The following is a 27,510-nucleotide window of genomic DNA, read 5'->3' as shown; positions in this document are numbered from 1 at the left end:
GCTGCTCTCAGACTCCTCCAGAGCAGCACAAAGCTTATTGCTGCACAGCCCCAGCAGTGAAGAGTCCCTGACCCAAGTCCACAGATGGGCATCTGAGAACTGATTACTGACGTACTGCTGTACAGTCATCACATAAACCACACTGACCCCATTACAGTGGGTCAGCACAGTCCCAGGGGTGGAAAATCAGGCTGAAGCCTGTGAACTCACAGACTATGGGCAAAAGCACCATCCACATAAAAAGGCCCCACAAAAATATTAAGTAACCCCCTCGACTGTAGATCTGAAGTACTGTGCAGTAAATGACAGCAGGTAAATTAGCAAATCAGACCCAAGGAGCATACACAAAGCACTATTTGTGAACTGATGTCAAGAACACTTCAGCCTGTATATGGCTGACAGCTTCTCACAAGTCATGCTGAATAGTGCCAACATGAGGAAGAGGAAATGGCAACACTGGAAGGCTCTTCAACAGCATGAGCCTTAAATAATACACCATTAGTAATAACTGAAAAGCAGCACACTGTTGTAGAAACACAAGTGTTAACATCAGAAACAACATACCCGGACTACAAGGCATGCAGCCAGGGCTCCTGGTGGTGTGGTTTTAGCTCCAGCGCTCCATGTTCTCTTCTTACCCTCATATCCAGTATTTGTTTCTTCTGTTGTTACGCTGCACTAATCACTTTGTGGGTAAAAGTCCTACTAACCAAAAAACATCCTAATGTAGCCAGGAATTACAGTTGCTTTCCAACAGGAAAAGTTGGTTAACCATATGTAGATCAAGGAGTGTAGTCCTAACCAAAGCCTACTGCACATCAAGGAGTTGGTGACCCACATAACACACTGATGTCGGCAGGCACGGGCCTGTGCTTCTCTGCACATCACTTGGCCACTGGATAAGCACAACCAGCTCATCCTAACAGGGAGCCAACAGTTGGCTCCCGCTTGGCCCACAGGGATGAGATAAGCGGTGCTGCTCCCCGGCTACTGACTCATCTTCTCATCAGGGCAGCGAGACAGTAATGTGGATGCCCAGCCCTGACCAGGCTACTGCTGTCAGGAAAGAGCCAAACACCCAATACTTCATTCTTTCCCTAAATCTGTTTCCAGCCTGATGCTTCTGCAGACAGTACCTTGCAGAGTTACTCACAAAGCAAGCATCTTATACTCACATTCTTCTCTGCGTGTTGCGGTTGGCAGCACAGCAAGCTAACTCTGTTTCTTGTAGTTGTGCCACAGCTGCTGCCACTGGACAGACACACCTGGATCTGGGATTACATTTCCATTTTTATTGAAATACAAAAAGTGCAAACTGTGAAATACAAGATTGGTGCCGATTAGAAGGAAATAAACAATGTGAACAAATACCACTGTGAAACCCCCAGCTCTGCACCTGATAAACGTCAACAGAAAAGAAGGCAGGGAACACCAGCAACAAAAGCAACGCCAAATATTTTGCACAGGGGCCCCTGTGTGTGAAACAGGAACCAAACTGGCCCTTAGATCTCTGTCAAATTAGCAGATGTTGCCACAAGGCATTCAGATAGCCCCAGCCCCCTCTGCACCACCCACTGTACAACTTGGGTCGGAGAGCAACACGGGGCCACGAAGACAGCGCTAGATCTTAGCAGAGGGGAATAAGCTAGGTGCTAAAAAGCAGAGGGTTGGAGCAGAACCATTTTTCCACCTCCACAAGGAGAAATGGCTTACTAACTTGAAAGACAAACCAGGGAGGAGACTCGGGCAGCTCTACAGAAAGGAAGAAAATGCCAAAGATCAGAAGCCTACCCAGACCCCATCCCCCAAGATCAGTGGGGCCACACACTCTGCCAGCCTGGCTCCTTGTGCAGATGCTGCCCAGGTGTGCAGGCAATGGAAGCCCCAGGCCTCAGCAGATGCAGGTGTGCTTGGCTGCCCACTGGCAGAGGCTGTGAGCAGGCCCAGTTCCTTGCTCAAGTCACACAAGGGATATCTCAATAGAAGGTGTTCAGGAGAGCAAAAAGCAGAAGCAAAAGCAGCTCTGGTTACTGTGCCTGCTCCAGGGCCCCCAGCAGCTCCAGCACGAGGAGCAGCAAACAAAAGGGGAAATTTGCACTGGGTCCCTTCCAGGATTTGCAAGCACTTTCCCACCATGAGCAGCAGCAGCTTCCTGAACACCCTCCAGATCTGCTCCCTGCAGGCACTGAACTGGAGCAGGCTGTTATCCCTGCCTGCAGGAGATGCACCAGACTCCATTTGGCTAAAAAAGGAAATGTTAGAGAATACACTAAAAAAAGAGGAGGAAAAAAAAAAAGAAACAGCACCTGCTGAACAAACTCGATACAGAACAGAATGAATCATACAATCACTAAGGTTAAAAGTCCTACAAGATCATCCAGTCCAACCATCCACCTGTCACCAACAGTTCTCAGTAAACCATGTCCCTCAACACAGAATCCGAATGTTCCTTGAACACCTCCAGGGTCGGTGACTCCAACACCTCCCTGGGCAGCCCATTCCAGTGCCTGACCACTCTTTCAGAGAGGAGGTATTTCCAAATGTCCAGCCTGAATCTCCCTTGGCACAACCCTCCAGTCCTATCACTAGTTACATGAGAGGAGAGGCCGACCCCCCGCTCACCACAACCTCCCTTCAAGAAGTTATAGAGAGCAATGAGGTCTCCCTTGAGCTTCCTCTTCTCCAGACTGAACAATGCCAGCTCCCTCAGCCATTCCTCATAAGCCCTATGCTCCAGGGCTTTGTTGCCCTTCTCTGGACACACACCAGTTCCTTGATGTATCTCTTGCAGTGAGAGGCCCAAAACTGAACACAGTGCTCACGATACAGCCTCACCGGTGCTGAATACAGAGGGACAACCACTTCCCTGCTCCTGCTGACAACACTGATTCTGATACAAGCCAGGAAGCCACTGGCCTTCTTGCCTACCTGGGCACACTGCTGGCTCTTGTTCAGCCGAGATATCTGCAGCAATCTCTGCTCTCCCCCTGGAGCACAGCTAAGCTCCCAGCACTGCTCCTGGCTACTGGGCTGGGAATGGCACTTGCTCCTCCAGAGCCTCCCTGCCAAGGGATCTGCAGCTGCATGCAGGGCCCAGGCCTTGTGCCCCAGCACACAAGCACATCCCATCCCAAGTTCCTGGCCTGGAGTTCATTTCTCCCTGGAGAAATTAGCTGGGTTTGCCTTTCCTCTAGGGAGATACAAGCATGGCCAGAATCAGCTGCACTGCTCTCTGTACATGCTGAAGCTGGGGAGCAGGGTGCCTGCATGGATGAAGTACTGGAGGCAGAGCACTGGGCTCTTTCAGCCTTCTCCCTCCTCACAGCATGTCCAGGAAGCCTCAGCTCCTAAAGCAAACACTGCAGCAAGTGCACCTTTGTCCCCTCTGTCCATCACAGCAGATGACTACTGCACAGTAAATCAGTCCTGCTCACTTACTCCAGCAGAGATCAAATGTGAATTAGGAGCCCAGTATCTTTACCTCCAAAACATTTACTTGGTTACTGCTGTGAATGGTTTAGGCCAAACCAGTATGTATCTCTTGGCCAAACAGGGTAGACTCCTACTCTCAAAGGACAGAGAATAAGCAGTCTTGTAGCCTCCACAGGACAAAGTCCCCTCATATCTAGAAAGGATCAGGCCCAGCCCTGTCTTAGAACATCTCGCACTCCAACCTTAGCAATGCTCAGTTTCTTGCTCACTATTTCCACCCACAAGCTAGCTTGCCTCCTCCAAGCCAGCTGCAAGACCTGCACTGCCCTGCCAGGCTTCCTGTGTTAACACCCATCCCTGTTCCACAGTGTAGCAGGAATAGCAACTTCCATCATCCCTGCAGCAGATGTCACTTTGATTACAACTGGGGCAACAACTTTCAGTCACGCTAAAATGCTACAAAAAAGTAAATTCTATTTAGCATCCAGTATCTTTTCATAAAATGAGTTCTGTTTGGTCCAAAACATTTGTCCCTGTTGCCAAATACAGCACAAAGCAGGACTGGCCAAGGCATGCAGGGCACAAGAGATAAAGGTATAACACACCAGAGAAATAAGGCTAGAAAGCTGCTCACGAACACCCCATCAGGCCCAGGCTAAGGAGAGGGATCTCTTCTAGCTCTAGGTGACCTGCACGCTACAACCCCAAACCAACAGCGAGGCATCAGGGAAGGCATCAGGCACATCCAGCCCTACGCCTGCCTTGCAGACAATCCAATTTCTCCAGGCATGCCCAGAGCATATAGGATACACCACATGAGGCTTCCACATGAGAGGATGGAAGGCAAAGGAACTGAGGAAGAGAGAAGGCAATGCCCTCTGAAGGAATAGCTGTTCCCTCACAGCTTTGGCACGAGTGCTCAGCACCTGGGCAGAAACTTGTAAACCAGGCCTGATACACTACAGAGTGAGAGTTAGCCTCAGTCCCTAGACCTTCCCCTAAGGCCACATTCACTGTTACATTGTGCTAGAGAAAGTTCTGCTCAAACTGAAGAGAAGAAACAACCAAGGCAGTCTGTGTCTGTCAGCACAGATGCACATGCCTGAAGGAGTAGAAGAGGCCTCGTGTTGCTGCCAGAGGGAAAGGCAGCAATCTTTGTACTTTCAGCAGTCCTGTGCCAGGTGGGCATTTTCTCCTTGCAATCAGACTCCCATCTGAGAAGACCCCAGCCAGAACCCATGCACAGCCAGGTCTGACACGCACCTTCCAAAGCAGGCTGGAAATACTGCTGAAGGGACAGAAACACCTGAGCTGGATAACTACAGGAGGAAACTCACTCCAGCAAAAGCTGAAGAGTAGCTGGAGTGGGTGACCCAAGAGGGGCTTGGGCTAAATTGAGCTTCTGTGTGTTGCAGTCTGGCAGGTCTATACAGCCCATGTGCTGTAGAACCCATCCTTCGCTTGCCTGCCAAAAACTTGTGGCTAAAGTGGTGTTTACAAGTGCAGGACAAGTACCTGAAGCACAAGGGCTGCCTGCTCCAATCAGTGTTTCAGATGCACCTGGGGAAAGGCAGAATGCACGTTCAGTGCAGAAAAATGGCACCTACAGCAAGAACATCTGTGCCACATACCGAGCGAGTCTTGCCCGAGCCCTGACAGCCCAGCTGAAACAAGGAGAGTGAGATGGGGCTGTTGGGAGTTTAAACAACAAAAAAAGATCTTTGCTGAGGAAGGGAAGGGACAGGAGGGCAGAAAAACCGTATGTTAGGGAAGGAGGAAAGGATGGCTGGTCATCTTATAGGGCAGCAGGCTGGTGATGAGCCCTGGAGAAGCCGCACAGACTGGCAGGTGAGGCAGTACTCCACACAGTAGCTGGGAGACCAGCTCCCATCCCCATCTGGAGCAGCAGGTCTCCAGCTTGCTTACACTTTCACCACCATCTCCACAGCCCTCATTCTGCTCATCACCCAGGAGATCAACAGTCCCTTTGTACTGGAGACAGCTTAGTCACAGCCCCAAGACAAGGTGGAAAGGGTGGGAAGGTGGGCACAGTGTGCTGGTGTGGGCTGGCCGGGAATCAGGCCTCCACATCCTCAAAGAGCTCCTTCTGGTGATCCAGCAGGAACTTGGTAAAGGTATTGATCGGGTTGATGGCTTTTAGGGTGATGGCTACATCTTTGGCCCACAGCAGATTTGGGCCAAACACAACTGCCAGGTTGGTGTTTGTCATCTTGTTTCTGTCACTGTGAGCAGATACCTATGGGGGAAGGAAAGAGAACATCGTGAAATCACAGAATTACAGGGGTTGGAAGGGACCCCGAGTGATCACCAAGTCCAAGCCCCCTAAGCAGGCACTCTACAATAGGTCACAGATAGGCACCCAGATGGGTCTCGAATGTCTCTATAGAAGGAGACTCCACAGCCTCTCTGGGCAACCTGTTCCAATACTCCCTCACCCTTGCTGAAAAGAAGTTCTTCCACATGTTAGTATAGAATTTCCCATGTTCAAGTTTTAGGTCATTACTCCTTGTCCTATTTCCACACACCAGTGAGAAGGCCACATCCATTTGCCCCTCTCCTCTCTTTAGACATGCTGCAGAACAACACAACAGCTGCCCTCTTCCCTTCCCAAAGCCAGAGCTGACAGATTTTCCAGAGCAGATGGAAGGAGGGTGGAAGACAAGCTCAAGACTCACTGCCAGAAGATGGCTAGGGGAAGCACACACAATCTGCAGTATTCAGGAAGCAAGAAGCAACATTTTGCCACTTCTCACATCCCACCATGGCTCAGCAACCAGGTCACAATGTAATAGGACCAAGAGCACTGTCAGCCAATATCTCTCCAGATCATTACTAACTAAAATGATCTTTCTTGCTAGAATAACCTTTCTGCAGTAGCAGAAAGCAGGGTGGACCTGTGACCATTCTTCTAGTCCAATCTTTTGCTCATTCTGCAAAAGATATTTTGCAAAAGGTATTTTGCACCTCCACACTTTCAGCCCCTCTGATACAGACTGCATTGGCTTAATGCCTGCCTGCACCTCCCAGTCATGAGACTCCATTCAGTGGAACATAAGGTAAAGAGAGGCAATTTCTTAGCTTAAGATTCATTTCTTCTCAAAGGAAAAGAGGGAGCAGGCGGTCGAGAAGCTGATGCAAGGCACTGGCAACTGAACTAAAAGACAAACTCCAAGCCTTGGAGCAGCTCACCTGCACCAGAAAGGCTGTCAGGAAACGGAGCACATGGTAGTTTTCTTCTGGCAGATTTTGGAGTGCTTTGCGAACGACATCCACACGATTCACTTCTTCCACACCTAAAAAGCAAGTAAGTCTGTAAGAAATTCTCATCTCTCCATGGAAATGAAGATGAATACCTCAGCACACATCCCAACAAAAGCCCAGTTTGCTCTCTCATAGGGTATTCCATGCAGGACCGTCCCTTCCACAGCCAAGGGTGGTATGGAAGATATCTTTGCCCTTGGCCACTGCAACATTCAGGGAAGAGCATACTCTTGTTACAACTCACTCTGGAAGCTGACAACATGGTCGTAGAGGCCAAAAGTGAGGAGGGGCTCAGGCAGCTCTCTCAAGAAGGTCTTGAGAATCACAGCAGGGAGATGGACATCTTCATACTGCTGGAAATCTACCGGCATACCTGAGAAAGTAATGCAGAGACTCAACTCTCACTGGCCAAAGTAGGATCTCCTCCAGACACAGAACGTGATGTGAAGGTTGGAGCCCAGAACAAGGGAAGCCATAATTTAAAGAACATCGAGAGAGTACTGAAACACCACGTCTTCTAACGCAGTGGAAAAATGTGTCCCAAAAGCATATGCAATGCCCTGCTGAACCCAGCACTAAATCTTCAGAAAATATGGAAGAGATGACCAGTCATCTTCAGTCCCTTCGGCATAGCCAGACAAACACAGTATGCCCTATCCTGAGAAACAGGGAAATATTCCTGAGAGACAGGAAAAGGGCAGCAAAGGAAACATGAGTGTGAAGGATTAGGCTTTCCACAAATCAGAAGTACTGAACTTCTGTGTCAGATGCTTCTGCCTTGCAACTCGGGTCATATCCTGGCGGGGCTTCACCGAGAGGCCTATCAGAGAAGTTGAGGAGCCCTGCTGGCCTAGCTCCAACGCAGCTCTAGCAGGACAGCAGGAGTCAGAGAACAACAGCGGCTCTGCTGAGTTGGAGCACTCACCCATGTTGTATTTTTGCTGGACGTCTCTGACAACCTGTGTGTTTGCTGATCTCCGGAAAATCCCTTCTGTCGCAAGAGCTGTAAGGTGAGAGCACATGGAGAAGATTGGTTATGTGGGAGTCTCTAGGAATGCTAGCATTAACAATCATAAATCCACGCTGTGGGGTGTTCAGGCAATTATCAACAAGTTCCTTTTGTTTTTTTAACAGAACTGAAATTCTTCCTGCCTTCAGCAGCAGGAAAAGGATACAAGCAGCATTTACTACTCTTATACAAGTGACAGGATGGACAACTGAAAGAAAAATGTCTCCCAGCCATGAAACTGTATGACCTCTTCAAGGCTGACCCACTTGGGTCAGGCCTTTACATCTTACCTTTGATTGTTCTGCTGGGTCTGAACTCACTGTGGATTAGAACAGGGTGGAGGAGAGGCCAACAGCATGGAATTAAGAAGGGCCCAGCCTCCCCAAGCACTTACCATGCTCCTGCAAATGAGCAACGGTCTCTCTGACTACCAGGGGAACAGGAGACTGATCAGGGCTCTTCTCCCGGAGACTGTGGGAAGAGACAGAAGATTACAAATGACTGCTCCTCCCTGCCCTGCACACAGCCCGAGACATGAAGTTGCCTGAAGGTGTACTAACTTCGACTGGGATGACATAGTATCTTGCTATCCCTATCTCCCTGATTCATCCATTACTCCCATCATGAGAAGTCATTCACTGGAGCAAGACTGGGCTCATTACCACACCACAGGAATATTTCTTTGTCCTCCATAAAAATCACCACATACAGACACCAGGGCAGTGGGGTTCCCAGAAGGTAAGGCTGCTAGTTACAAAGCAGGTGAAGAGAGTTAAACTGCCTTGGTCTTTTCCCTTGCAGACAAGGGCAGAGAGAAGCTGACACGCGACAGAATGATACATAGGATAATTTTATCTACTCCATTTCTGTAAGGGAAAAATAGTCAACACAGTGGTTGTCAGTGATGCTGAGGCATCCACTGCCACTTTCACATTAGACAGTCCATGTACAACTTTGTGGTATGCAGCTGTTCACCCCTCAGCCCACTAACAGGCTCAGGCACACATCACCACAGGGTGATATTCGGAAGCGTGGTGTTGAAGCTGGGGAATGTATTCCCAGATTGCTTCAGAGGATCTGTCTGGCCACACAATCCTGGCTCCTCCTCCTCATTTTCCTGCTGCAAAATCACAGTCAAAGTTAAAAATACCTTCAACACTTAGGCAGTATCACTATCCCCTGCCAGTGTCTGCCTGTGTCACTGTGCAGGAATGAGGGCTGGAAATCAGTACAAGGGTGACTACAAATGATATGGAAAAAAACTAAGAAACAGATCTGCAACGCTACTCAGTAAAAATAGCACAGCCCTAAAGACACCTCAGTCAGCCTCTAACAGACTTCCTCTGTTTAGACAAAGCTTTTAAAGGCATAAAGCTGTCCTCATGGTCTTTATTTTGCCCCTCCCTTAATGAGCCCTAACTACAGAAACAATCTCATCCTAATTTAGATAGGATCTAGGTTCTAGCCATGGAATGAAAAGGGTGGAACTGAACTGAGTCAATCAGAGTCTGGATGCAGACAGAGATTCTCAGAAGGATGATTATAGTTTTGTAGTAAGTCCAAACTGCAAAGAATTTTACAGCCATTTCTGCAGCTGTTCAGCTATAAATACAGTGACCTCAAAACAGATCGATCAGGGCAACGGCAACAAAATTCAGAGATACTCACTGTTGGAGCGAGACTCCAAACTGCTGGTTTGCCAGTGGTGTGTGTGGAGACATTGGCTTCTGGGGCACTTGCGAAGGTTTCTGGAGGGATCTGAGATATTCATCATATCTGTGGCAAAACACAGGCTAGTAAAAAGCTACTCTACTTCCCAGAAAGAGCACAAACCCAGCACTGTATGTGACCCACTGCTAGTATCTCCAGCCTAGCACGGTTGATTTCACTTATGCACATACAGGACAGGCAGGTCTGGAGCAACACAAACTAATATGACTGCCAGAAAAAAAGCAGGGGGAAAGGAAGATACGTATGGAATCATGAGCTGGAGCAGCTGAAGACCACAGAGCAGGTAGGAGGCTAGGACAGCACTGTTTGTGATGAGGGACTAAGATTGTGGTGACTTCAGGAAGCCTCAAAGAGGAGCTGAACCGTGCCAAATGAGCAGAGGAGGTGCCTGACACAACAGTACACGCCACACGGTCTAGGTCAGTGTTAACTTCAGTAACTTGCAGAAAGCCCCTCGGGGTTGAATGGGAGAGGCATGATGGGTGCTCTTATGGAGAAGTACTTTTACTTCAAGGGCAGAACTGGGTGCTGGGATCAAAGACACACAAGAAAAACAGCAAAGAGAAACAACAGTCTTTATAGCAATTTGTACTGTTCCTTCTAAAACCACTGCCTGGCTGGAATAATCCCTTCCTCCCCTTGCCTTTCATCCAGTAAAATCCCCTCTTAGAGCCCTAAACAAATGGAAGATAAGCAACACTCTTACTTCAGCACTTGACTCGGGATTCCCAACTGTTCCAGCTTTACATACTCCTCCAGCTCACTGAGGAAGTTCACATAAAAAATCTTTCGTCCAAACTTAAAGCTGAAAAACAGGAGACAAGTAGATATGTGAGGAAATAAGAAATCCAGTATCTGAAAAGCAGATTTCTTACAGGCAAGGAGGGCAGGGGTCTGAAAGAAGCATTGATGAGGTAAAGGGGTAGGCATGGAGTAGCAGAGATGTTGCTCACACAGCTCTCCAACTTATGTATTTTACTTGGAGATGCGAAGACTTTGCAGGTCATGTTAGAAGCCCTAACAGAGGCAGCCTCCCTGGATTTCTCCCTCCTAAGAGAGGAAGTAACTACTTTTCTATTATTTTATGGAGTTCAGATTTCAGCATCAATGCAGTGAGTTAACAGAATCTGTACTAATGCTCTCACTTCGTTTTTTATTCTTAGCAAAATCTATAACACATTATTTCTAATTGGCTGGATAGCAAGGAGCAGCAAACTGTATTTTGTATTTCTTGTGTCTGAATATTTTTGAGCTCAGAAACAAGAGGGGACAGCACAGGGTGTGAGGCTGCAGAGCAGATTTCATAGCCTGCACATACCTTGTGCTTCCCCAGAATGCTCCATTACTCCCCAGCACTGTGAGGATTGGGTGAGTCTCCCATAGTACTTCCTACCTGATCAGAGGCTTGAAGAGAATCAGAAGGGTCTTGATGAACATGGTTGGATGCACAATATACAAGGCTTTGATGTTCTTCTTGTACCTGCCAAGAGAAGCTAAGTGAGGATGAACGATGCTTTAAGAAGGGGACCAACCTTTTCACAAGATTAACACATTCTAGATGCTCTGTTCCTTTTGCGTTCTGCCTCACCACTCCCCACTCACCCGTGGCCTCTGCTTTTCCATGCTTCATCCTCATGTCAGGATGCCCAGCAGTCTAAGGGTCCATATTACATTATTCTAAGATTTGCCCAGGAGCAGTGACAAGCCTCACCAGGAAATAACAATTAAACCACAGAGCTGACACACTTGCACTGGTTCCTGGTTCTGCTCCTTGCCTGTTGTCCTAAGAAATGCAATTTCAGAAGGAGCTGTGCATTCCACGATTCAGCCTGCAGCAGACAAAAACCCACCTCCACAAGCAGTAGAAACAGGCAATAGTAAGATATGATCACCAAGCTACTTGTGAAAAAGGGGAAGGATCTTCTGTATGAGACTACAGAGCAGCATGCTGCACCTTGCCTGCTGTCCCCTACTCACTTGCGATCAAATTCCCTGTAGGCATCCCGCAGCCAGCTCAGGGATGGCTTGTTCTCACTAGTCAGGCCATGGTGTAGGTACACCAGAGTGTAATCACTTTCCACATACTGGTCCAGTGTGAATTTCAGGTACCTGAAAACAGACAGCTCATGAATTCACTTCATACTCTGCCACAAAGGGGCTCTTCCTCCTTTTAGTGTGCCACAACAGAGGACTGCATCCTCAGCAACAGAGGTAAGCTCTTTGCAAGGACATGTTCAGATGAAGATGAGATTCCACATGGATCTGGCCTCAGGAATCCAGTACCTGGAAATTACATTAACAGCAGCCTCTGAAGACACTACTTACCCCAGCAGTTTCACATGGTCAAGCTGATGACTTGGGGGCATCCGACAGGCACTGAACAAAATGACTTTCCTTCCATATTTGTCATCACCTGCAGATTAAATGTCAGAGGTTACAAGAGTTTCAGAACTATGCTGTGGGCTTGACAGCAAAGGGGAAATGGAACGTGGAAAACAACCATAACAAGGCAGAAGTCCAAAATGCCAAAGCTGACAGCAAAGATGAACCAATTTTCAGTGGAGTTGTCATAGGCCTAGGATGAAAGCAAAAACCTGAGCACCAAGGGCCTGGCAAACTGGCAACATGAATAAAGAACAGAGACCATGCTTCAGCCCTGAAGGAAGAGCAAGGACTAGAAGCCAGGAAGCTTCATGGCATATACAAGTGGAGGCCTGCAATACTCAAAGCATTCAATGCTGCAACACTGCTCCTTGGGGCACTGCTCCTGTCACATGCATGCATAGGGAGGCACAGGAAAATCGCCCCTCACAGAGGCAATAACCATTACACCTCTTCTGCATGCAGTCCCAGGCTAACTGTTCATGGTCTGTGTATTTCTTGCTTCACCTAGAGCTTCATTCTGCACACAGAACAAAGCCACTCCACACCCTGGAAGCCAAGAAATTCCCAGAAACAGGCAGCCCCAGCCACATCCCAGAAAAAAGCAAGCATCATCACAAGCCTTTTCTACAGATGGATCAGGTCAGGGTTGCTGGATTCTCCAGGCGGGGCTCAGGGGGAGCTGTGTGCTGCAGAATAAGCTATTGTTCACTGCTTCCTAGATTTTTCCATCCACAATGGTATTTTCCCAAAGAGCTGCAAAGCCTGGTATAACTGAGTGTTCTATGTCAAAAACCTATCAGAAAATAATCCCTATCACATTTAGAGCCAAATAACCTACATAGCAACCTTATCTTAGGAGGGACATTCCCAGCCACCTCTTGAGGCTTCAGAGGCAATGAGCTGAGTTTTCCTCCAAATATGTCTTCATACCACAGCACACTTCTATCAGCAGAGCTCTCCAACTCCATGAACAAAATCCAAGCAGGTGGGTACGGGCAAGCTTAGCAGGCATGGTAGGGAAACAGAGATTTAGATAAGTAAGAACCAGGTCTGGATATACAGTCTATTGGAAAGTCTGGTTCTCTCCTAAGCAGGCACACCATCCAATTCACTTCCATAGAGATGGCCCGCTTTTTTAGCAGCAGTGGAGGTGACATTGTTCCTTTAGTGTGAAGAATTCAAGTATTCCCATCTTTCTGGCTAGTAACCCGGCTGTGCTTTATTGTCAATCGGGAGAAGAGAGCAGTGAAAGAGGTTACTGAGGTTATGATCAAGAATACCCACCTCCCTTTCCATGGCACAACCATCCCATTCAAACCAAAACACAGAAAAGCAGCAAGGATCTCCACTTAGGCAGGACAGCCCTGCAGCACATCATTCCTCTTGAAAGATATCCTTTTCCTCCTGCTGGCTTTACAGCATTCAGAGCATGCAGCTGTTTTTTCACCCTTGCATGGGCTCCAGAAGCCAACTACTGTCCGGCTAGACTTGCCATGCAACAACTAAGATCTCACATTAACAGCAGAACAAACCTGAGGCTTCCAGGAATACTGTCTGTTAGTAAGAGATGACCACTTGCTGCTTCATATAGCAGCCAGAGAACTCACGTACACAGGCCGTGACACTAAGAAGCCATTAACCCTGTCTTTTACCTCCATCCTGGCCAGAAGAACAGATTCTCTCTCTTCTTGTTCACCTCCATTTTTCAAGTTTCATTTTCAAGCCAGTCACCAGACAACACAAGACAATTTATTGATGCACACAAGCCAGAGCCTCTACAAAGGTTAGGGACACCTGAGGCAGCACCAGGTACAGACCAGGAAAGGGCTGGTGTAGGCCATCACACTGACATACACATGCGCAGGTAAGGGGCAGTTAGGGAGGACACATGACCCGGAAAGCAGGACTAGGAGAGAGTGATGCAAGGATCATCTGGAACAACCAGATACAGCCACAGCCAGGCCACAAGACCAACATCACATTGCACATCCCACGGTAGCCCACTCTCTGCCTAGCCCAGAGTTTATTGGTAGCTTGCTATGAGCTTTAGGGCTGAATCAAATGCACATAAGCCCTCTAAAATACAAAGATGAAGGCTAAGAAGTGCTGGAGGAGAAGATACCGCACATTTTGACTCTTCTGCTCGTATGGCTTTGTCTAGAAGACAAAGGATCCTGCCCACATAGAGCACCAAGAAGATGGTAGCATCTGAGAACCTGATGAGTTTTACAGCAATGAAAGAAAATGGGGGACAGATCTGTGCAGATTGTAGCTCTTGTGCTGAAGTCAGAACAGGTGCTACCTTCAGTTAACTGAGGCTGTGACTCATATTGAAGGGGATGGTTTGAGGGCCTGCAAAGAGTGAAGGCTTGATCAAGGAAGGCTTCATTGTGAAGAACTACAGCACAGCACCACTTTCGTGTGATGCTGCAGGTGACCACACAGTTCAGCTTCCTGGGCACTGACTCCCAGCCTGGATAAATCACAAATCAGGAACCAAACAGCTTAAGCATCTTTCTCTAGAATGACATAACACTTATGGTGGGGCCTACGCAAAGTCCAAAATCTCATCGTTTTAATAGCCTTGGATAAAATGTCTGGGACTGATAACAAAAGAAAAAAGTGACAATCTAGAGAGATGGCATGTTTCTCTTGGATAATTTCCAGGGCCAAGTACACTAAGAGATTACCCACTGTCATTCAGATCACTGAAAAAGGAGTGACCCTAAATGAATTTCTGCATGAGCACTCCATACCCATCACTGAGTTCTGGGTTTCACTTCAGTTTCGTCACACTGAGCTCAGCTTGTCAACAGAGAAATGCTTAAAGTAACTGAATGACAACCCTGTTTTCTCCTGACATAAATCTGATCCGTCTGACTTCTCCAGATATATTGAAATTCAGCTCCTGATCGATGAAGATAAACAATCAGTTGTTGCAATTTATAAGCAAGAATGTAAGGCCCACTCCATGCATTCTTGATTGCCAGAAGAAACTGCCTCCAGGTGGCCTCTGCCTCAGGCCAAACAAATCCTTACTGCATCTGATCTTTCCCAGATGCTCCATCCCTCACACTATTTGTTTGCTTGTTTGCAGTATTAATCAATTAACTACCTCTTTTTTTTTATTCCTCCTTTGCAATTGCAAGTAGCTAAGGTTTTCTATTGTGCACAACTGTAGACCATGAAGTAATTACTCAGCTTCTCAGGAATAGTTAACAGCTAACCAAAAAAGCAGCAGTTATACACTTTGGTACTCACAGAGCCAAACCATCAAAGCAGGACCATACTTCTAGAAGGAATGAAGACTAAATACTGAAACTAATGTTTCAGATGGCAACCTGTATCAATGCAAAGATATCAGGAGAAATTCATATTAAGGTAGCAGCATTGTCCTGAGACAGAACCCTATATTAAACATATCTGTACAGCCAAAATGGAAAATAAACACTTGACTTGCAAACCTTGCTTTGTACTTTTAAGTGCTTCTCCTGAAAATTACCAGTCAGCCTTTCTGCCACAGTCTGATGTTATCAGCTTAGCCAGCAATAGCACTGCAGTCTGGGGACCCAGTTCATTCATCAGGTACTCTCAGCCAAGCATCCACCTTAATGGAAGATTCAAATGACAATAAACTGGTACTTCAATACTGAGAGAATGCAGACAGATCAAATCTGACACCAAAGCCAGTGCTATCAGAAAAACAACAAATGGGCAGTTTGGGGATGAGGAAGGGACATCGCTGCAGAAATCTGGAACACCAAGTTTCACAAAGCTTAGGATGCTTCAGAGCCACTGTCAGTTTAAAAAAACAACAACAACAAACACCTTCTCTAATATAATTTCAAGTCTCTGCTGAACACAGCTGAGCAGTGTCTAAGCATCATCAGTAGATTTCTTTTTTTATATCTGTTGAACTCCACACAGGATTCAACCTCACAAGAAAAGAAAGAAGCCCAAAGTGGCAGTATTTTAATACATAGTATCTTCCACCTCAACATTCCCAATATTTAGACACTGCCAGAATTATAAAGCCTCATCAAGTGACTTAACTGATATAAAACAAAACCCTAAAGAATCAGATTAGAGAATGCAAAATTGGAGGATGTCTCCAACAGAATACAGCAAACAGGGGAGAAGCATCCAAATAATGAGGTGATGAGGATCAGCATTTCCATGGACTGCACAAAAGTTCTGGCTTGCTGTTCAGAAACAGCAGAAAGAATTTCACACCAGAAGAGAATTTCATCTGCACTGAGGAGTGTGAAAGCACTGGCAGCCAAATTCTTAAGGCTTGGGATTGAAGTCCAGAATAAGAATAAATGCTCAGCAAGAACAGAGTAGTTCAGCACAGCTTCAGGCTAGAACGAGGCACAAGTTACCAAAATACAACATCTCTGCAGCCAAATGCAGAAGAAATTGATAACAGTAGCTTTCATCTGGAGAATCCAATTGTAACACCAGCTGCACAATAGGTGAATGCAGCAGCAGGTCTAACAAAGGGAGAGGAAGCAATCCTAGGATGAACTTCTAGAGCACACATGACAACAGGGTAAGCATTCAAACTGAGCAGGACCAGCAGGCCACCACCAGAAGAGGAACAGAATTGACACGGAGTCCAGAGAGCCCCAAAGCACCACAGGGAAAGCCCGCAGGTCAAAGTTGGCTCAGATGATTCCGCTGTGCCTCAGGCAGAGGTGCAGTCCTCAGAGAACAATTTGGTGCAGCCTTTGGACTCCTGAAAAGTTGCCAGCACGGCCTGAGGCTGAGCAAAGTTTGGGCTCCCTTGAGATAACCCAGCTACAGGCCACAGTCATGCTAAAGGAATACCAGGATCTACAGCATCACAAAAAATCTACCTACCTGGTTGGGCCCCATCAAGTGCACCCTGGTCTGGAGGAACAGAAACAAAGTTATAGCAAGCCAAGTTTTGCACTCTTTCCCAGAAAGTAATCTTGAGTATGAAGTCTCAGTATCTAGTGAGACTGCCACTGAGATGCATTCACTTGCTGTCCTGCAGCAGTTAAACCCCTTCCACTTTATCTTTTCTACAAGCTCCTCTCTCTTCAGAGCAACCACAGCTACGAAGTAGAGGTGCTTACTGTCTTCCATGACAGCTGGGTGTCTTTCTTCAGATTGCAACAAATTCATTATAACCACAATCCAGTTTCTGGACCTTGTAAGCTATAGTTACACTCCCTTCACCAAGAAAATGGCAACTGCTGTACTGCTACTTTTAAAAGGGTTTAATGCAACTAATTCTGTCACTCAGGGTCCTTCAAAGAGCCACAGAAGCGTACAGTGGATGGCATCACACTGAATAAATAACCAATTATAATACACCTAACAGCCTGTTTGGAAAGAAGCCCAAATTCACTAATAAGAATATGAGGACAATTTAGACCTACAAAACAGCTTTCAAAGCAAATCTTTTTATTAGATTCTGAATTTAAAAAAAAAGAAAAAGAAAAAAAGAAATTGCCTATTAGAGGTGAAAAAGTGGTTTCTTTGGAAAGGAAAAAAGCTATGAAAGTGTTTATTGCCATCCCCGCACTCCTTCCATCACCAGCTACATACATTCTACAAACCCAAATGGAACTGTTGACATAGAAGGATGAGCTGAACAGAGCCCTAAAGAGAAATACTTTGTTCCTTTGATCTCCCTCAGAATCTTACGATTCTCTTAGAAATTCTGCTCCCATGATCTCACATCTCAAAACATGGAGCAAAAACTTTGCTTTCTTTACATGGGCCCAATTCTACGGAAGCAACACATCATTCTGTATCATATGATACTCTTTAAAAAGTTAAAGCCATAAGCTACAACCAAATACAGCAGAACTGCAAGTGTCCTGTGCTAATGGAGCCAACAAGAATGCATCATACTGGAATGGAAAGGATCCTTAGTTAGTAGGGCCCTTTGCTCACTACACTGGCCACCAAAACAATGCTGCAACAAACTTCTGACATCATCTTTGTCTGCAACTTCTGCCTTTGCCTGCTTAGTGCAACAGTAGCTACTGTGACCTAAGTTTAGATCTCCCCAGGTCATTCACCAACAGTGACAGCAAATGATCAGCAATAGTTACAACTTCGGTACCTGCAGCCAACAGCCAGCTACAATGGTTTTCAGGTAGGTTTGGTATCACGCACCAAGAAAGACATCCTCTGCAGCCTCATAACATTCAAGAAAGTGCACTCCTTGCACATCACCTTGCTTTCCCACCTCAATAGCAGGTCTTACTGCACACTAGCATCAAGCCTTCTCTGCATGGACACAGTCCTATGGTTACCAATTTAACGGTGTGAGGAAGCAGATTCCCCACAAGCCTAGCAAATACATGCTCTAAGCTTCCATAAGGCCTTGAGGTTATCAGGCAGAGACTACGCAGCTGATAGCAATGGCCGGTCTCCTGACAACTGCTACATCATCTCCAGCTCCAGATCACCAGAAAATTCATCTGCCACTTCCATGTTAAGCTCCGGTCTTCCTTTTGCAAAAGGAAGAAAACAGTTCTTGTGGAAAAATGGGAATCCTGATGAATCTCATACAGGTTTACCTATTGACTGCAGAGGTGGCATAGCAGTACTTCTGACTGGGTGGAAGAACAAGGAAGGAATGTGTTAGAAGAGAACAATCAAGAGACATGCTCTTCCCACACATCCCAGATTTCAAGTAGGAACACCTTCAGACTGATATTAACTATCTGCCATTTTCCTGCAATTCAGCCTCTGCTGAAATTCAAAGCCGAGATTACATCACACGAGTTTGCCTCAGTCTTAAACAGATGGAAGCAGAACCTCTGCCATAGAAGAATTTGCATTAGGAAACAAAAACTCTGAACAGAACCTTGGGAGAGCTCATCAACAGCCTTCAACCAAAAGCCTGTGCTTCCTCCAAACGCTGTGTGATGTAAGGAAAAAACCACACTTTGCAGAAGTGGTTTGTGCAGTGAAACCGAGCCACCTCCGCTCCAACTTTTAGCCACATGCAAAGACAAATTTATCCGCTCTCAAAAAGGGCAACTCAAAATCACCAACAGCACAACACATGCAGTCCTCTCCACGGCCTCCCTAAAATGCTCCAGAAACAGACATCTGAAGGCTGAAGTCTGTAAGGACAGGCAAAGAGTACCAACCCTTCAGAAAAGCACGATATCCCAGAACCAACAGAAGCTTTCCCAAAACTAAAATATTCATAGATTCATAACTGTCGTTGCAATCCCTTGGAACCATAGTATGGAAGCCTCTTGCTCTGTTTTCTTGTGACACACCACCTCTAGGGACAGCAATGCCGTGCCAGCAACTTCCAGGGCAACAAACAGCCTCTTCCAAGGAAGATCCCAGCCCCCAAGAAGAGACAGGAGCACAGAGCACAAAGGGACCTTCCATGGAACTGCTGCACTATTTTGAAGCACAGGAAAAAAAAAAAAAAAAAACCACCACATTTTTCTGGCAAACCTTGCAAAATGTTTATGAGCCATTTTCTTCCCCTTAAGGCCAGATAGTTATGATATTCACATGCAGCATGACTTGCACTGAGTCATAAATTAAAGTCAGATAGAAAATGAGTGGGTTCGAAACAGTATTTTTGTATTGTTTATGAACATTGTGCATCATCCTGCAATAAGCAATTACTGCTCTGACCACGCAGGATAACCCTGGGATCTCAGCCTGGGGATGGGAACCAGCCTTCTGCTCTTGTCTCAAAATAGCATCAGCACCCAGAATACATTTCAGGGAAAGCACAAACAGAATTAGCCATAAGCTTTCTACTCTACAGTGTAAAACAGGGAAGGACACAGAAGAGAAAGCTAATAAAAAACCAGAATGGATAAAACTACCCTTCAGCTGCTGACGTTTGCCAATATTTACAAGAAAGCTGGGGTGGAGCCACTGGGTTCCACAGTAAATGTTCACTGCAGCTAAAAGTGCTGACAAGCACAACTTGTCAGTACAGCCAGATCCAAACTGTTCCATTTCAATCCTCCAGTGTGACTTTTTACTCCTCAGCTACTTTTGAACGGATTTTTCCAGATTTTCCCAGATTGCTCACTTCCAGTGACAGCCCAAAGGACATTAACAGTTCAGAGAATCAGACAACGTAATGTTACTAATTATTGACCAAGAAAACTGAACAAACTGCTTCACCTCAGAACCCAGATTACGATTCCAGACCCTTTGATCCACTTTGTAGTTTCCACTTCCAGGAGATGAGACAGCAGAGAGTCTCACAAACCAGGGGCCAGCAAATCCCCTACCCAGAGCTGTTTCTTTACTTCAGTAAGGCACTGCACCACATTTTGTGGGGAAAACTATCATGCATTTTCAAATAAATTAGCTCCGGTGAAAAGCCCCTAACAGCCAACAACTGACGGCTCTTTGAGATGCTGCTGTGCTATATAGAGACACAAAGCCAGAGAAACACTAGAAACACAAATTCAAACCGCAGCGAAGAGGGCTCCTTCAGAAAGCAAGCACACCTCCCAGGCAGCCACCACAGCTCCCTGACCTCCTTCCAGGAAGTGAGGAAATTCTTTGTGCGCTGCGCTAGACACCTGTGACAAATGGCTGCTTTCCAACAGCGCTGAGATGCATCTCCCTTGCAGTGACACTCCATTCACAGCGCTTGTACAACAACCACTGCGTTACCTCAGAACAGAAATCCCACAGAAAGACTGGTGCTCATATCAAGAGACAGCCCTCAAAGTGTATCCTTCTCTGAGCTGATGACATTCCAGTCTTATCTACGTCTGTGATCTAAGCACTCCTGCTAAGCTCTTTGGTTTTGTCTGGGGTGAACAACAGTATTATTTAACTCACTAGCTCCCGGAGTTTAGAAACAGTTTCTTCTATCATTATGTTCCAGCCACTACCAATGAAATGGCAGGAGTCTACATATCTGTTCCTTCCCAATTTCAGCAGCAAGAAGATTTGTGCAGATTCATATTGACTCCAGTCCTGAAAAGCCAGCCCATGGAAAGGGTTACTAACATATCTGCAAATCAAAGCACTTGTAGAAAAACTGGAAGACACAATGGCTCCAACACTAAATGCCTGTCATTCAGCAACAAAGACACAGAGGGAGACAAAGAAGGGTGAGGTTTTAAGTTGGCCATTACCCTTTGTAACATGAGAGGACAATAGAAAGAAACCTCATTCTAATGACAGCTCAAGACTGATATCCAGACAACACATGCCAAGGTAAGCTGCCCACAAACATTTCCCCTCTGATCAAGCCCTTCTGCAGAACAACCCTTGATCAGGAAGACTCCAGCTTGTGCCTCTGCTTCTCTGCAAATTCATATTTGGGGCAAGAACCAAGGTACAGAGAAATAGCAAGGGAAAGGGGATGATGTGGCTGCAGTTGGTCAAGTAGGAAGTGTGTCAAGTCCCAACAGGTTAAAAAGGCTTTTTTTCTTAAACAAGGAATGAAAGACAAACTAGAATGACCCTTCTCTCAGACTTACCGTAGCAAACTGAAAACTATCTCCAGCTGTCTTTCTCATGGAGGCCCCAGTAGGAAACCACCAAGAGTTCATGCAATTAAAATAATACTGGTAAGACAACCATACAGAAGAAATCAGAATGCTTGTGACTCTGAGTGATCACCTCCTTACTTCCAGTGGGCTTTGGGCCTCCTCCCCATTTTTCAGCTCTGTAAAATATGCCATGTATGGACAGGATGGCAAGCTGTGGCCATTCAGATACAGTAGAGCTTCCAGACCTACTCAGTTAGCTGAGGAAGCTCACAACTGTGCTGCATAACCAGGTAGTTTGGGCAACACTATCATACAGAATCCACATCCTGTGCCAAAGGCCACACCTACAACAATTCAACAAAAGCAACCAAGTCCGACTAATCATATAATCAAGACAACAACAGTCAAGAAAGAATGCAAGTTTAACCAAGGTCAATGGAAAATTAAAACTTATTGCAAACAGACAAGAAGTTCAGTGCTTCTTTTCTTTATGATGCCAGCTGTCATTGCCACGTGGGCATGGCAAATGCTCCCACTACTGTATCAGAAAAGAGCCTTCCTCAGCCCAGCTGCAAAGATATCAAAGGAGAAAACAGAAAAAAGGCCATTACCTGCTACTTCCACTATGTGGTGCCTGGCGATATCATAGTAGGGATCATCCCAGCGCAGGTGAGTGACAGCCTCAGGGGAGCCTTTGGGGTCTTCTGCACAAATCATATGGAATAACCACTTAAAAAAAATGGATCTGGATATCTGAGCTAGTTTCCCTGACCTCCTTGGGCAACAGTTCACTGCGCAGTAATTGAATGGATTCATACAGGCTTTTAAAGCCCAGTTTTCCAGACCTATCTCCCAAATGGAAGTTCAAGACTCTTCCTCCCAGGCAGATCAAACTATCCTGTAAGAGTCAACAAGAGAGGATATTTCAGGCTTTACAGTGTGTCTATGCTGCCACCACTAAACTACAGTTGGTGCCATAACTGAGAAGAACATATTTACATCACCTGGCTTTGAACTTTTAGTGCTGTTCAATGGAAGAGCTAATCCGCTTGGGTGTGGTACAACAGAAATGCACCTATAAAGCTTTTATGAGAAGCTGGGACTTTCTACATATGTAGATATGACCACAATGTTGCAGGAGAAACAGCTCTAATTTGGCCTAAACCCAGACCCCAAACAAGAAGGATACTGACCTGATTTGGGAAAAGCAGGGTCTTCATCTGCAGGCCAGTTCTTATCATCTATGGAGGCCAGTTTGAGCTGGCTGAGGGACTGGTTGGTATCATCCAAGTTCAGGTCATCCTGAAGCTCTGAGAGTGGATCTGCAGCCATGGTCTCCAAGTATTGCAGTTTATTTTGCAGCGTCTAGAACAAGATCTGCAGAAATCACTAAGTGAGACACAGAAATCATAGTTTCCATCCCCAAAAAACTCTCCTCACTGATTTTTCCCAAAGCCTGCTTTATCTTTACCTATCCAGAGGCCACGTTCCCCTCCCCCTCTTCCTGCTCCAAGCCAGAAGTGCTGACATATGTCAGATTCTTTTGTGTCAGTTGCTATCAAAAGCACATCATGAGCCTACACCAACCCTCTCAGTGAGGCTGTTTGACCACAGCTGTTTCCAAATTAGTTTCTCTCCTCAAACCAGAGCAGCAGCAAGACGCAGAGGAAGGCAACAGGCTATGCCAACCCCTGCCCAATACACTCACTGCAGCTAAGAGCTCCCCTCCCTCTGACCAGCTGGCAGATAGCCCAGCTGTTTCCATAGCTGGCCCAGTGCTGGAAGCTTTCCCAGGAATCACCCCCCTTCTCCCCATGAGGGAGGGTCAGAGTTCTCATCAACACCAAAGCTGGTGCTTCAATGTGCTGGGATCTGCTCATAGAAGCAAACAGCTCAGAGCTTCTTAAAGCAGGATTCTGTAGGCTAGTAAAACAGAGAGAACAATGCACATAAAACCCTAATCTCCTTTCAGCATCACCCAGCAAATACTTCTGCTGAAGAATTGCAAAACTACAGAAATCATTCCTTCAATATAAAGCCCTATTGCTAGAATGAGTATTTTTCACCAATACTGCCATACTACTAAGGATAACAAGGAGTTAAGCGTGTCCAAGAAAAAAACCACTGTGTTTGCTCTTGCAAGTATTTCTCATCCTTACTTTAAGCAGCAGTTTGTCAAACCCAGAAGTGAGGTAGCACAACAAAGGCACCTCCTAAGGGCACCAATCCTCAGGGAAGACCCCCAGGAAACAACTGTCATCCATTACTGTCAGTCTACTGGAAACAAGCAAGGAAACTCAGGACAGGACAGATATGCTGACCTGGATTGCTCAAACAGACCTAAGTCAGCATCACCACATGGACAGTAATTCAACAGCCAACAGGCAGTAAGCCAAGAGGAACTGTAGGAACACAAAATGACACCTTGCATCAGCAAGATTCCCTGTAACACTGCTGCTCTGACAGGCTTGTGCTTGTTTTGCCTTACAAGGGGAGCAAAGAGCTAAAAGATGACCTGAGGAGGCACACTGCCTTTGTGTGGAAATAAGATAATCACAGTAAAGCTATTTTCTTTAGCAGAATGAAGGGAGCAACTATATATTGCATCTTCCATCCCTAGAACTTGACTGTGTGTATCTATCCAGGGAAAATGATCAAGCCCTGAGGATATGACCTGCAAGAGACCAAGCACTGGAAGGTGTCACAGCCACATTCAGGGCAACACTGAAGACCAAGCTTGGTGTATTTTGAGAGAGAAAAGGAAATGGAACAGTTACCATCTGTTCCCTCCCCCCAGAATAATACAAAAGCTTACCTCCTGTCACCCCTTATCTCTAACCCACCAGTTTACAACCAGTTTTCACTTCTCTCAGGCTCCCAGAGGGCAAGGGCTAAGCAAATGAAATTAGATTCCCGAAATATGAAAGAGCAAGATGCATCTGGGCAGCAGATAGTCAAGGCTGCATGGCAAACACGCAGGGTCTGACTACTGCAGCTAAGCAGAGGCCCAAGCAAGGCCATTCCCTGCCCTCTCACAAGGACCAAGAGCCGCCTGACCTCTCTGCTCCCAGAGGTTCTGGCATGAGCTCGTGGTTCAGAAGAACCTGATCCCAGAGGAGCAGAGAGCAAGAAATCAGGTTCTTCTGAACCATGAGCTCATGCCAGAACCACGCAGTAACAAGGCCAAATGACAAGCAACTCCCCACCCCTAGCAACTGCTCTGATTTCTATGGTAACACCAGGCACCGATTCCTATGACTCAGTGAGCTGAAAGCATTCCCGCTGCAGCTCAGCAGCCCCACCGCCCAGCCCTGTGCAGGGCACACAAAGCCAAAGCAGCTCCCAAGCACTCCTCACTCCAGTGGGCAGAGGCCTCACTTACCTTCAGCTGCTACCATGCGCTGACCCAGGGACATGCCTTCTACACCCGGCTCTTGAGGATGCCCTGTACAACACTGTCCCCTCAGCAGTCTTGATGCTCTCAAGGACCAAATCCAAACCTTCCTACAGAAGAGCGATAGTACTGCCACAGGGCCAGCAGGACACCAAGTTTCCCTACTTCTCACTACAAGGACCACAGCTTGGCTCCAGAGTCAACTGGCAGCACATCGTCAGAGCCATAAATGTTGGTTATTTGACAGCACTGGCAGAATTCCCCTTTGGCACGCTCCTAGAATTAATGCTAGTGTGGCACCATGAGGAAGAAGGAGGGCACCAGTAGGATGTCTACAGTTCCACACTGCAGAAACCAGTGGGTATGCTTCTGGCCAAACCTGCCTTCCCCCTTGGAAGTCAGAACAGGCTCCCCAGGTATCTCCTTGCACTGTTCACTAGTAGGTAGGCAGCTCTGTTTCTCAACTCTAGGCTAGTGCCTCATGGCAGTTAATGGCAGGAGAACCCAGAGAAGACCTCTTAGATTTCAGGTTCTGCTTGTGAAGCAGACCGTAGGTCCCAGAGAGCTTCAGAGGGCTTTCTGCAGAATTTCTCCTGCCTTTTCCCACCGATGCAAAAGACAGAAGCACGAAATCTCTCACATCATAGCAATTCAGAAAAACATAATGCTCAAAATGTCCAGGAACTGGTGGGCACTGAGAAGGAGAGCTGGAAGTGAAAGCTGGGAGGTAAGAAACTAAACGTGGAACTGAAACCAGGACAGCTCTAATGCTAAGGTCCTCACAAGTCTACACACTTCATTTTCTGAATGACTGCACACGATTTTTTCCATCTCCTCAAAACGAGCGATAAGCAGGACCTGCCACTGACTGGGACATCCATCCTGCAACAGTGCATCATCACAAGGGTGAAACGACTGTCAGAGAACAGCACATCACCAGACGTAACACCATCTAAGAACATCACATTCAGTGGATAATTACTTTGACGAGATGCAAACCGTACACCTGCACGGCCAATCACAACGCAAGGATAATTACGTTCCCAGATTTAAAAAGTTAAAAGCCTACTTAAACATTTCAAACAAAAGAATCACACTTGGAACCAGAAGCATTTCTCTAAAGAGCCAACTGCTCCCATTCCTCCCAAGCACTTTCTGCTCCTCTCCGAGCGCTCTCAGCATTTGCCAAGCCACGTGCTTTGCTCTCCAGCCAAAAAAAAAAGACTCTTTCGCTAGCAGAGATGCGGTGCAGAACAGCACGTTCCGCAGGAGGGAAACCTCAGCCCTCTACAACACAACCTCCACACAAATTCTGAGCGGGGAACTCCTCAGACAAAACCCTGTCCCTGCTGCCACCCGCAACTCCCGCCGGTTTCACTTCAATCGCAGAAACTTCTGTTTTTCCGTACACTTCAACCAGATTCCTGCACCGCGCTGCAGCCTTCACAGCAAACACAGCTCGCACGGCAACGCACGGCAGGAACGAAAGCAGCAGAAGTAACAACTCTTGCCAGGTACAGCCCGCGGGAGGGCTCCCCTCCCCGCTGCAAAGCGTTAGTCGCTCAGCAGCACACCTCGGGCGTTCCCGGCCTCCACACGTAAAGCCCCGGGACGATTCTCCCCGGACACACGGCCGCGCAAGGAGCCCGGCTCTGGCGCCCAAGCGGGGCCGCTTCCCGCCCGGCCCTCCGGCACCTCCCCCTCCCCAGCAGCCCGGCCCGGCCCGGCCCGGCCCCGCAGCCTCCGCGCACAAGACAGGCTCGCTAACACCCGGCCTCGGGGCTCGGCGCTCCGTGCCCAGCCGCGTCGCCCGCCCCCTCCGCCGCCGGTACCTGCCGTCTCCTCTCGGCCCGGCCCGCCCGCCCGCCAGGCCCCTCCGGCATCCGCCTCCCGCCGGAAGCGCTCGCTGCCCGTCGCCGGGGAAACGCCGCTCCGCCCTCGCGGGACTCCGTCCGGCCGCGCCCGTCGCCGCCTCGCACCGTTCCGGCGACGCGGAGGGCCGCGGGCCCGGCCTCGAACCCTTGGCGCCTCCTGTCTGCGCGGCGCTGGCGGGACGGCGGGGTGCGTGGGCCCGGCGCTGCCGGCCGAGGCCCGCGGCTGGCGGAGGTGAGCGGCGCGGCGCCCCGGCGAGGAGGCCGGCCGCCAAACACTGCCGGGAAAGGAAAGTGCTTCTCCCAGACGTGAGCCAAAGTGGCGAGGACTGACAGTGAGCGCCAAACGGCCAACTCAAACGTCCACACCAGCGGCAGGTGCAGGGAACAGCTGGACAAGGGTGTGGGTAATGGATCCACAGCAGAAAAAGTGGAGATGGGGCAAAAAGAGGTGCATTCAGACCTGGATCTGTCGTTATCCTCAGGTGGGGTTCAACTCGGTGCTTGCATGGGCATGTGGGCCAGTGGTGCCAAAACAGCATCACTGTTCACGCAGTGGACAGGAGCCCCAGCAGCCCAGCCCTAAAGAACAAAATGTAGACACTTGCAGGAAAGAAAGCAACACTTCCAAAGTCTCTAAATTGGCATCCAGAGAGCATGGAAAGAAGGGCCCACTGGAGGAGGCTGTGGAATAGCAGAGCCATAGGGAGCTGGCAGAAGGTCCTTCTGGCAGCCCAAGCCCACTGCCAAAAGCTCTGTCCCAGAAGGAGGAGATGATCAAGCGCAGGTACCACTGCAGGGAGTGTGGCAAAGCCTTCCTGCAGCTCTGCCACCTCAAGAAGCACCGCTTTGTCCATGCTGAACACAAGCCCTTCCTGTGCACAGAGTGTAGAAAAAGTTACAGCTCATAGGAGAGCTTCAAGG

General features: G+C 47.5%; 1 protein-coding gene across 4 annotated transcripts; it reads right to left on the bottom strand.

The window, feature by feature from the left end:
* Nucleotides 1-1,272: 1,272 nt before the first annotated feature.
* On the bottom strand, nucleotides 1,273-26,631 carry ARHGAP1 (Rho GTPase activating protein 1). 4 transcript variants are annotated; one of them, XM_052694806.1, is made up of 13 exons: nucleotides 26,548-26,631; nucleotides 22,515-22,698; nucleotides 21,933-22,025; nucleotides 11,780-11,867; nucleotides 11,432-11,563; nucleotides 10,848-10,934; nucleotides 10,161-10,259; nucleotides 9,392-9,499; nucleotides 8,118-8,194; nucleotides 7,640-7,717; nucleotides 6,959-7,087; nucleotides 6,643-6,746; nucleotides 1,273-5,689 (listed from the first exon to the last, which is right to left on the bottom strand). In XM_052694806.1, the coding sequence occupies exons 2-13, from the start codon at nucleotides 22,651-22,653 to the stop codon at nucleotides 5,510-5,512; spliced, it is 1,314 nt and encodes a 437-aa protein (XP_052550766.1). In that variant the 5' UTR covers nucleotides 22,654-22,698; nucleotides 26,548-26,631; the 3' UTR covers nucleotides 1,273-5,509. The 4 variants fall into 4 exon arrangements, with proteins under 4 accessions (XP_052550766.1, XP_052550769.1, XP_052550765.1 ...); XM_052694809.1 differs by having other exon boundaries at nucleotides 26,552-26,619; XM_052694805.1 differs by having other exon boundaries at nucleotides 22,515-22,686; nucleotides 26,548-26,601.
* Nucleotides 26,632-27,510: the final 879 nt, after the last annotated feature.

The sequence above is a fragment of the Tympanuchus pallidicinctus genome, unplaced genomic scaffold (assembly GCF_026119805.1).
Source record: "Tympanuchus pallidicinctus isolate F22 unplaced genomic scaffold, pur_lepc_1.0 scaffold3, whole genome shotgun sequence".
NCBI lineage: Eukaryota > Metazoa > Chordata > Aves > Galliformes > Phasianidae > Tympanuchus > Tympanuchus pallidicinctus.
This window is presented reverse-complemented; position numbering and strand designations above follow the sequence as displayed.